The 12,022-nt window shown below is 32.2% G+C and overlaps 1 protein-coding gene across 1 annotated transcript in view; it reads left to right on the forward strand.

The window, feature by feature from the left end:
- FBXO8 (F-box protein 8) overlaps window positions 1-12,022 on the forward strand; it is a 52,547-nt gene that overhangs the window by 23,750 nt on the left and 16,775 nt on the right. Inside the window, exon 3 of the mRNA XM_044225082.1 lies at window positions 2,470-2,596. Within this exon, the coding sequence (XP_044081017.1) occupies window positions 2,470-2,596 (127 nt within the window). The remainder of the gene's footprint in view (window positions 1-2,469; window positions 2,597-12,022) is intronic.

The raw sequence follows: 12,022 nt of genomic DNA on the forward strand, positions 1-12,022 counted from the left end.
TTGTGTGTTGACTAATTTATATCCTTCTTTCTGTCACAGAGGTGCTTGTTAATATAAACTGTGGTAACTATTTCATCTAGTTTTAATTTTTTCTAACCAACATTTCATCAATGAAGTAGGAAAATAGTAGAATGCAAGGAGATACTGTGCTTGCTGAAGTGAAAGTAGACTGTAGAAATTATAGCAGCAATTATATCAGTTTAAATTTAACCTATAAATTTAAGAATGTTTGAAATAGAATCTGTTTTATGTATAACTTTAGTCTTCAGTTACTCCTTAAATAGCGTCATATACTTGAGTCATAAATACGTTACCAAACTTAGAAGAATCTTTGGGATCTTCAACTTCTGGTGTCTAAGGTTTATTGATATCTCATTATTTCTAGTTATTTAAAACATGTCTAAAAACAAAGGTCTTTTTGTGACTTTAAATAATTTCCAAATGAAAATCTAATTGAAAGAATTAGTAAATTATCCAAATAACCGAACTTTAGTAAAAATGTATTACCAATAATGACATTTCTAACTCTGGGCTTTCTGATGCTACAGAATTACAGTATTAATTATATAGTTAATTTCTCAACCTCTAAATAGATAAAAATCATAAGTGTCATCCTGTTATTTTCATTGTCTTGTTATAGTGAAGGTACTGTGCAAGTACTACTATTAGTAGTGTTTATGGTTATTAATTTCTTACTCAGTAAAAGAAGAAATAAAAATACTTTAAAACTTTAAAACTGGCTCATTAATTATTTAAAATTTCTGCATTTTAGTATTTCCAGTGAACTTAATTCATAATCCTATATTTGAACTCTGAAGAAAAAGTTTATTTCTAAGCTTATCTGAACCCAATCAGAATGTCCTCTTTACCTGAGATTTAAATCTGGATGTTCATTTCTGAAAGAAATGCTTCCTTTATTTTTACCACATAATTATGCCCATTTTTATGACACTTGTTTTTTTTTTCTTAGTGGTAAAGTGTTTCTATTTTAAATTGAAGGCCAGCTTAGTTTTTATTTTAACTTTAGATGTGTGAAACATCTATTAATGTTGAGAGGTTCTATTTTCACATCACTCAGTAATAAAAGTCAAAACCTATAGGACTAAAGCTTCTGCTAAAATATTGTCAATTTTCTAAACAAGCTCCTAAACTCACTAAAACTCACTAAACTCAAATGAAATCATGGATTTCATTTGGTTGGTAAAAATAATGCAACGACATAAATAACTATTAAGATATTGTCATTAAATTAAATATTTTACCCACTATGCTCACAGTTTTTGATGTTACAGGCTGAGACAGTAACTTTTTCTTGTTGCCCTACACATTGTATGTGTGTGACATGAAATTTGAGTCAAAAATCAATAATGACTATCAGAAAATGATAACTATTTTAATATCTATCACTGTAAGTAGGTGTTTTGAACACACAAAAATCAGAAAATTTTGAGATAGTGTCATTAAAAGTGTACTAAAATATAATTGCAGTATTCTATATCTCTAGAGTAATGTAATTTTAAGATTTGATGATCTATAGTCTAATGATCCAGAATTTCTAGGCATTGTAATAAGATAAAATAAGATAAAACTTAAGCATTCAAATAATAACCAATAGCTAATGCCTTTGTACAAGAGTTGGACACAACTATCCCAAACTGCAAAAATAGTATGTTTTGCTATAAACTATTAGCATTTTAGGTTTCCTAGAATTTTTGAACAATCATGTATCACTGTGATGTGAAAATAAACAAACAAACAAACAAAAAAGTGTTCTGAAGCAGCATCTTAAAAGCAGGTACGCTTAATGTCATACCCAGCTTTTGATGTATGTACTAAAGTTAATAGCATTGTACTTTCTATGTTTATTTTGCCCGTTATCAATATATATATTGTTAAAAAAACAACAACAAAGTTCTCCCCCCAACCTAAAAATCTTTACCCTCATTCAACTTTACTTTGCAATAGATCATAGTAACTTAATCCTATTTAGCTTCTTGATTAAGATTTCTAGCTCTGGAGTAAGACTTCTTGGGTTCAAGTCAACTTTTTTATCTTTTATTGTGTCTGTGTTTCTTTATCTTTAGCACCAACATAACATTGTTGTAAAGATTAAGCAAGTTAATACTCATATAATGTTTTAAATAGTGCCTGACATCTAATAAGCACTGGGTAAATGTTTTAAATAAATAGCTATCATTGCTATTATTAGTAGTAGTTTCTATTTAATTTCAAATAGTACTCATGAATATTATTAATCTTTAACTCATGTTTATTAAGTATTATCAGAATTGCTAATTTGAAGGCATTTGTCAATCATACTCTAGTAAACAAATAAAAAACAAGTACAGCATTAAACATTTTTAACTTTTGAGCTATAAATTTCATGTTACTATTTTATCATGTGTATACATATTTAACTTAGGAAATTAAATATAGTAATGTTTTCTTGTCTGATTTTATCTTTTACAGGTTGTGTAAATCCACTTGGGGTCACTGTTCCATATATAATAAGAACCCACCTCTAGGATTTTCTTTCAGAAAATTGTATATGCAGCTGGATGAAGGCAGCCTTACCTTTAATGCTAACCCAGAGGAGGTAAGTGAAGAACTTGAGTATTTGGAAGAGTTGAACTTTATTATGATCTTACTGCAGCTTTCCAATATAATAAACTTGCAAGTAAAGTAACAGGTCATTGAATATTCCTGTTCAATGAGGAAATGACTAAGAAGCCCTCTAAGTAAAGTTAATGCTTTGTAACATAGTCATTTCTCTTTACCTTACCAACTCACATTTTAAATCTTTCTACCTGCTCATGTTGTGTGGCAGCTTCCGTGACATATATGCAGTCCTCTGCTGGACCTGATTACAATATGACTGCATTATATGTGGAGAGCACAGAATATGTTCATCAGATTTTATCTGCAGCATTTTCTTCCTGTTTTATTTTTCTATTTAGTAGCGAGGCTATTTTTATCAGAGACAATCACAAAGAACATTGTTCATTTGTGACACATCAAATTGTTGTCTTCTTAATGCCTTTAACAGTCCCTGTTGCCATAGAAACTGCTTATAGATTGGCATAAAATTGAATAATTTTATCAAAATATCAAAATATGAAGACCATGCTTTCACTGATTTTTTCCCCCATTCTTGCTTTAATATATATCCTGAAAAGTACAGATTCTCAGAAATGCTGTTTTTTTCTTTTTTCCTCAGAAATGTATAAATGTCTACTAGGCTTATTTTTAGAAATCTAACAACTTATACAGCCCTCAGAACTACTACTTATAGTTGAATTCTTTTCTGTGGAAAAGTTTAACTGGCAGTTATTTTGATTTAATTTTCAAAAACCAACTTTTTTTTATTTGTTGTAGAGGTATTAAAGGACTATTTAAATTATGCAAATATATCAAATATATGCATGTATATACAAATGTATGCACATATATGTAAAATATATCAAGCTCTTTAGAATATCTTAACTTTAGCTATATTATAATTAAAAACCTGTTTCTCCCATGTAAAATATTTGAATATTGTACAAATACTGATTTTATAAATATGCGTATAATACAAATGACATTTTAAAAATTGATTTTTACTTATTAAATACAATTTCTTAACTTCTCCTTGTATACAAATAAAAAATATAACATCATTGCAAAGCTTTACCGAAACACTATCCATTATCAGTTAAGTCTTAGCACCACAAGTATAACAAAATCTATATATTATAGAGCCTAATACACATATTTAAATTAAGAAATCTGTTCTCTCACTACTGTTTAATAAGAGTTTTGACACTCAGATTGAATAGAGGACTGATAGTTAATTTGGAAGGCAAATGAATAGATAAACTGTCAAAAATTTAGGTTTTATAACTTATGCCTTGATTGTAAATTTTTTTCTGCTGCATTTTATCATAAAAGACACTTGTTTTTACTTTATTTTTTTGTCAAATCCAAGTTCTGTTCCTTCTAAATATGTAGCAACAGTGATTATGTCACTTTTTGATTTTGCACTATGGCATAGCTACTCTGTACAAGATATTCTTCTACTTAACGTATTTGAAGAATGACATGGTTTCAAAGACTTCGTTATTCTGTTTGCTAGCATTTGACATTACTTGCAGCTAGTTAAAACAGTTCATATGACAAACTTTATAGTAAGATACATATATTGTATCACTCTCTTAAGTTAGTGAAATGATGATTACTGGAGAATCTTGGCAGAATAGTACAGTATTTTACTTTAGATATGTAAAGAAAGGCAGCTGTTGCAAGCTTCAGTCTTATTATGCCCAATTTATTAAGGCATTCTGGTTCCTGTCATGAATTCTACTGATAATGAGTAGAACTGTCATCTTTAATTCATATCACTTGCAATGTTACATTCTAAGAAAACTAATAACTTGGTACATTCTAAGGAAAGTATAACTTGGTAAGTACTGGTATATTTACAAAGTCAGAAAAGTTGGATGTAACTGCTGGTATTAATTATGGTAAGTAGTCATTCCTTGCTAAAGCAGTACCAATTTTTAAAACAAATTATAAACCATCATTTTTATGCAAAGATGAAACCATAGATAAACCCTCATTTACTAGAATATGATATGGATAGTTTTAAATCTCTAAGTTGGAAAAGCTAGATGTCAAAATGTGTTTCCATCTTTGCAGCTACACATATCAGATTATAGAATTCTTGTTACACCTCCTCTACTGTGTTTGGAGGAGTGGACAGAGAAGAAAGGTAAAATTAAAAGACCTCTTTTTATCTAACAAAACTTTTTAAAGTTTTTTTAAGTCAAATGTTTGCTAAGAGAGGGGATTGGTTATTAACTAAAATAAGATTTTTAGATCTTCAGATTTTACTTAACCATCCTACCTTCCATTGTTATTGAGAGTTGGCTGTATTTTCTTTTTCTTCACTCCCTTGCTTGACTTAAAGATATTCTGGAGCATTCCAGAAAGTTGAATTTAGTCTCTGAAAGGAGCTCTCAAGAGGCATAGAGTTGAACCTTTGACTTGTGGTTCCAGAATTCTGATTCTATCCTTTTATGAACATCAGTAGCTTAGCAGGTATTACCTGATAACAAAATAGAATCCTATCTTTAGCAGAATGCACCTAGGTTATAAATAGGCAAAGAAGGACATTGAGATAAATACACTTGTAGATGCAGAGAAATGAGGGAAAGTACTTTAACGACTATATTCTATACTTTATTTTTTGACTAACATAAATAGTGTCACTTGGCTGTTTATCCAAGTCAAGCCTTCAGAATTAAAATCATGTAATTAAAAGAGTTATCCTAATAGATGTTTTTATATAAAACTAAATCTGTATGAGTCATACTTTAGCCAGGTCTTAGAATGACTCTTGTCAAGTTTTTTGAGTGCCAGAAATCAGGAAGTACTTTTTATTTGGAGGTTAATATTATTCCCCTCTAATTGGAGCAGTATCGTCAGATGTGTTGTTTTGGGTTCATTTAAGCCTGAGAAGTAAATTAGTTTTGATGATATGTGTAAATATAAGTGTTTATTGTAAGCTGATGTAAGATGTGTTTAATTGTTCAGTATTATAAAAAGTCTACTTTTCCATAATCTCTAGTTCTGTACTTATCATTTTGATAGCAAGCATCATTAAAGTATTATAAAAATAAGAATACTTACAGCCACAGGGAACAAGATTCTCCAAAGGACATCGTTCATGTCACGGATATGGGTAACCAAACTCCACAGCAACTGCTGGCAGTGGCTCATGGGGTGGGGGAGAACATCCACCCAGTTTGTGGTACGATTATCTAGCACGCTGTTGTTATCTGCATGACCTGTGATCTCAGCTGTATGTAAAGTCTTGATCTTGTGCATGAGCTTGTGTACTTTGTGGCAGGTGACCACATTCTAGTAGAGGAATGTGCTAAAAGCCATCTGTTTACATTAGGCTGTATTTCCCCTGCATGTACAAGTTACGTGTGTTGATTTTATTTTGCTAGCAGTATTATAATAAAATAATTTATCCTCTCAACCAATTAGCTATATTCCTTGAGCTCCATTTGGTATGAAACATTTTTCTTGATCTAGTTATTTTTAAATTTCGAGTCTGAAAAATTGAGGAGCAAACATGGTTTAATTTCAATACATTATAGGTTGTACTTTTGTTTATGTAAATATGTTTAAAAAAATTTTTTTAAATAATATTCTCAGGAGACCTGGGTGGCTAAGTCAGTTGAGCATTGGACTCTTGGTTTTAGCTCAGGTCACGATCTCAGGCTCTGTGGGATCGTGCCCCTCAGCGGGAGTCTTCTGGAGAATCTTCCTCTGCCCTACCACCAACCACGCTCACGTACTCTCTTTCTCTCAAATAAATAAATAAATCTTTAAAAAATAATAATAATATTCCCATTGGGATCAGTTAAAAACAGTCTTAACTATTATATAAACACAGTTTTCTTGCCTTCATAGAGGAAGACCCACATGCATGCATAGAATTTTCTGCATAATTATTAGATTGATCTGGGTTAGAATCTGTTACAAGAAATATTTTAAATTGAACTTGTGTATACATTTTAGGTGGAAATGCATATGCAATTTATTTTCATGATAATGTATTCTTTTTGTTGTTGGACCAGCTAAAATATAAATGGGAAATTTGTAGTTTTCCATTTTAAAAAGGAACTCAGGAGTTTATACTCAGTTATTAAATCTTACTGACTTTTTGCTCCAGTATACAACAGCAAAATGTTTATTACCATTACCTCATAGCATAGCAACAGTAATGAAAAATAACTTTTATTTTTATTCCTAGACATAGAAAACCCTGATTGGTGTAATCAGAATGTACAAATAAGCATTTTCCAAATGTATTCTTTTGAATAATTATTCCACAGGTTAAAGAACATAGTCAAAAGAGTTCCCAAGTCTAATAAATTTGACCATGATAGGTTATGATTAGTCGGCTTATTTAATGAATGACTTTTCCAACTCTTTAATACATTGTTGCACATTGTGAGTGTGTGTTATATGTAGTAGTATCCAAATTTATTTGACATATTGTTAAATTTATTTGACAGTATCTTTTTCTTGTTTTTTCCCTTTGGTAAAGTAACATTCCAGGGAAAACATTCTGCGATATGCTAGTGTAGATTATCTGCATCTTACTATGTGTAAATAAGTATATGTACCTAAATGGATAGACACCTAGCTTGAGTACCCTCTTGTTCACTGACAGTTATCTGATGCCTGTTTTACGGGTAATCTTTTTTTCTTTTGAAAGTCTATGAATTTATATTTGTTCTCTCTCCTTTTGTCTGATAGTATTATAAAAAAAAATTAAAACTGAGAGTTGTGCCTTGAAAGACTGAGAGATTTATCTATGTTCTGTATTTTGATTGTCATCTAATATGTTACAGAAAATGTTACTTTGTAAAATAAGGGTAGGACAACAAACCTGATAGAAATACTGAATTCAAATAATTACCTTTAGACATTGATACAGGCATTCATATCAAATAAGTTACACAGATAATTTATCATTACACCCTTGATATCTCATTCTCTATACTAACTCTGTCTCTTGCAACACATTTTTCAGCGTAGGCTGATAGGCCACTAGGATGCTTTTAAGTTTGGCACATATACTGCCCACTTTCTCCAGTATGTATCACATAGGGTGTTTTGGCTGGAACAAACAGTTTAATAGTGGCTTAACCACGTATATTTACCTCCAAAGAGACCCAAATGTGGGTATCCGAGAGTTATTTCAGTGATAGACAGATCTCATCACAGACTCTTAAGGTGTGTTGTTGACTCCTGCTTTCTTTTGATAGTAAGTTGGCCACCACCACTCAAAATATCACATCTTGTATGAAAGTATCCTCATCACAAAGATGGGGGCAAAACAAAGAAGCTCTCCTTGAATTTCTTATGCTTATTAGGAAGAAAAATCAGGAGCCTTTCATGTACTTCTCCTGATTTCTAATGGATGTACTGAATCACATGAACATTCCTAGACCTATTGAGAACAGAATAGATGGGATTACTAATTGGTTTAGAGTTACCATGATTTAGCAACTGTGACTAAGATGCTAAAGCAGTGAAAGGAGTGAAATGGCTTTGAGGCAGGCCCAAGCATCTGCAGCATGAGTTTCACTAGTGGGCCACTTACTGAATTTGTTTTTCTGCTTCTTTTATTTCTGGGCTCTACTGGCTTAGAAGCCTTAGTACCCAAAGGAGGACTATTGATAAGTGGCACAACAATTCAGATTGGTTGCTGAGACTACCTACTTGCGGTTATAGGTCCTTCTGCCACTGATCAAAAATGACAAAAAAAAAAAAAAAAAAAAAAGGATGAGGGTCGGTAATTATGCTGTGGTTGAAGTAATGAAGCCTAGTTATCAGTGGAAAATAGTTTTCCCACAAAGTGGGGAAAACAGAAGGATAGAAGTGGAACTCAGGAGATGTCTTCAAGGTCTTTCTAATATCCCTATATCCTATCATAAAAGGAATTTAAAAAAAATCACATAGACCTGTATGTACAGGGTTTAAATCGTATCTCTTAGACTACTCAGATACTCACGTAGACTACTACTAGATAAAGAACTTCAGGCAGCTGAAAGGATAGCTCCATTCCCAGCCTCAGGAGTTTTACACAGATTATTCCAAGGTAATCATGATAATAATATTCCTCTTGGCTTGGCATCCATGCTGTCTAGTTCTGACCTGTAAGATTGGAAGAAACATGTGCAAAGAAAATTTTAAGTTTCAAAAAAGAGACAGAAGAAGGTAATACCATATCTGTGTATATGTGTACATACCTGTGCATGTGTATACTTCTGGGACTAATATATGAGTGTATAATGATGGGAACAGATGCAGCCATTTTGCAGCCATGAGCGCTATTAACACAGGTGAATAGGAAGAAAGAATTGGGTCCATGAGCCTAACAACCTTGGAGCCAAAATACTTGGAAATTTCTTCTTGTATAAGAAAGTAAATCCCTTTACTTTTTTGACTAGGGGTTCCTGTTGTTTGCAATCAAGAGCATCCTAATGCATCATCGTCATCATCATTACATGGACTCATTAAGAATTTGATACGTAATCCTGAACACAAATTATTTTTATAAGAATAAACAGTGCTAATTTTTGTTAGCAAATTAATTTTATCCCCAATTTGCTGATGAGAATCTAGTCAGAGCAAGGGAACTAGTTGACACGGAGAGGAGTCCATCACTGTATATAGCTTGAAAAGCTTTCTCTATTGGAATTATTTACCCAAGAAAGCTAAAATACTCAAGTTAATTGGCAAAACCCCTTTCTCTTGATTTGTATTAGAGTCAAAGTGAAAAACTATGCCTCTCAGACACTGAATATTACCCTCTGGCTACATAATTTAATATTTTCAGTCTGGTTATGACAAGTCAAGTCATACTGAACTGGAGGCCATTCACTTTTTTGAGGGCAACATGCATGTATATGGTACGTATAGAAAGATATATCTTGTCTCTTTTTAATCTGATCCATCGTGTGTTAATTTTACATTTAAGTAGGTAACTTTATCCTGTGTCTTTAAGGTCAACTTTATTTTAGACACTGTCCTGACCGTAATAGATCTTGACTACCCTCCCCTTTGCTAGTCACTGAATCATTCCAGTATGTGGTATACGATGAGTCCACAGAAGTATGTGGACTTAGGGTAAATCCTTTAGAAGGTTCAAAGGGAAACAAATTTCCCAGACCCTCTTTCATCTTAATATAATTGAACAAGAGATTCAGACCTAGAATATTCTATAGCTTATTCATCAGTCAAACCAGCTGATGCATTTTGCTTTTGTTTTCCTCCTAGTACATCATAGGAGATACTGTTACCTCATTTAGTGTGAATTACCTAGGGTAAATATAAACAGAAATTAGTGGACAATGTATTAATCTAGGACTTTCAACTAGAAGAAAGAATAAAGGTAGAATATTTTAGCACCACAGCAACCATGCTACAAATTTTAAAATGTGCAGTGCTTAAATGAGAAAAATTTTTTTTTCTTTTGTTGCAAATTTAGATGCCTGTACCTGGTGAATTTATAATATTGTATTAATATTTTAAGTACAGTTCAAATAAAAATTTGTTTACCTTTTATTTCCTTGCAGTATCCTGACCATCTTAATACGTCCATATTCTTTGTTATCTGCTGTGACCAGTTTCAGTGAAACTTGACAACACTTTCTAGACCTAAGTTCTCAATTTTAATGTCCAAAATTGGACCCATCTTGTGTCCAGTCATCTTGTGTAGAACACATCTTGTCCTACACATCTTGTCTGAATGTAGCAATTGTGAATACCGATACCACAGTGAATGTCACTCTAAAAGATGAATTCTTTATCAGAAATCTAAAAAATAATATTTCCTCAGTTCTTGGATGTCAACAGTTGTACTGCATCCATCAAATTAATTGCAACTTTTTAAAAAAGATTTTATTTATTAATTTGACAGAGAGAGACAATGAGAGAGAGTACACAACCAAAGGGGAGTGAGCGAGGGAGAAGCAGGCTTCCCGCTGAGCAGAGAGCCCAATGTGGGACTCAATCCCAGGGTCTTCAGGGCTAGATCCAAAGACTCTGGGATCATGACCTGAGCCGAAGGCAGATGCTTAATGACTGAGCCATCCAGGTGCCCCTAACTGCAACCTTTGAAATATGAAAATATAAAGGAAACACTGCATTAATGCAAATGTATTACCAATTAACTGTAGTATACATTTATTCCTAATATTATATAACATTTTCTTTCATGTCATAAATATTTTGAAGATGCCTTCTTTATAATAAAAATGTTAAGATCTTTGTGAACCACTTTGGCCATTAGCAAGTAAAGATATCATGACCTGTTGCTTTTTATTATTTGTACTGGGGACTCCCAAATTTTGACAGTTTATAATTTGAGGCATTTCAAAGTATGCTGGAGTTTTGACCCAACTCACAAGTTTTTGTTGTGGTTATGTTCTGTTCTTTTTTAACCCCTTAGTTTAATCCTTAAAAGTCGATAGCTTCTCTTGAAAGCCACCTGGAGGCTTTGTACAGATTCAAACATTCATTTAGCAAATATTTATTAAGTATCTCTCCACTTACTAATTATATGACTTAGACCATGTAAATTATTTAACCTCTGGGCTTCAGTTTCCCCATCTATAAAATGAAGACAATAATATTTGTGATATACAGTATGTTACTGTGAATATTAAATAGTGTATGCTAAATGCTTAGTGCCTCTAAGTGCTTCCCAAAATGTAGCTTTATATTTATACTAGAGGTACAACTATGACAACTTAAACTATGAAGAGCCAAACACTGCTGTAGGCCTTGGGGTTCATCCTCCCTTAACTTTCGGATCCTAGTAGATAAATATTTGACACCGGAGAAATGTTCCTTCATAATGTATGTATCAGTCACACCAACATCTGCTAACTTTGAATGATGATACCCTTTATCTTTAATTTCATTTTCTAGCATGTGATGAACACTGTTTTGCATATACAGTAACTTTTTGTGTTAGTGGTGATGCTTAGTTTAATCTTTTTAAGGACATTTTAAACAGTAATTAGGCGTCCAAAATTACGTTCAGATTAAAACCTGTGTCGTGTCTGAATGTAGGTAGGATGAACAGATACTGTAATTACATAAAGAAGTGTACACATGTGCTGGCAGTGATTTAAACTACTGTTTAAATTCCAGCTTGCTTCTCTGTTTGTCTTCCTTGAAGACTTGGAGTTTTTTCTTAATGTTGTTTCTTTCAAAATTGTTTCAGGGCTGTTAAACTATATTTATAAATGTACATATTAGAATCTAGGTAATATGAGAAAATTTTTATTTATCAAAGTGAAGTTGGTCACTTAAATCTATTTGCATGTGATTTTTATTAAGCAGGAATTCTAAATTAGCCAGTATTATATTCAAATGTGTCACTTTCTCATTAGTTTGAATTATTAATTGTACCTCCACCTAATAGAGTTTTATTTCCAGATTTTGACTA

The sequence above is a fragment of the Neovison vison genome, chromosome 11 (assembly GCF_020171115.1).
Source record: "Neovison vison isolate M4711 chromosome 11, ASM_NN_V1, whole genome shotgun sequence".
Classification (NCBI taxonomy): Eukaryota; Metazoa; Chordata; class Mammalia; order Carnivora; family Mustelidae; genus Neogale; species Neogale vison.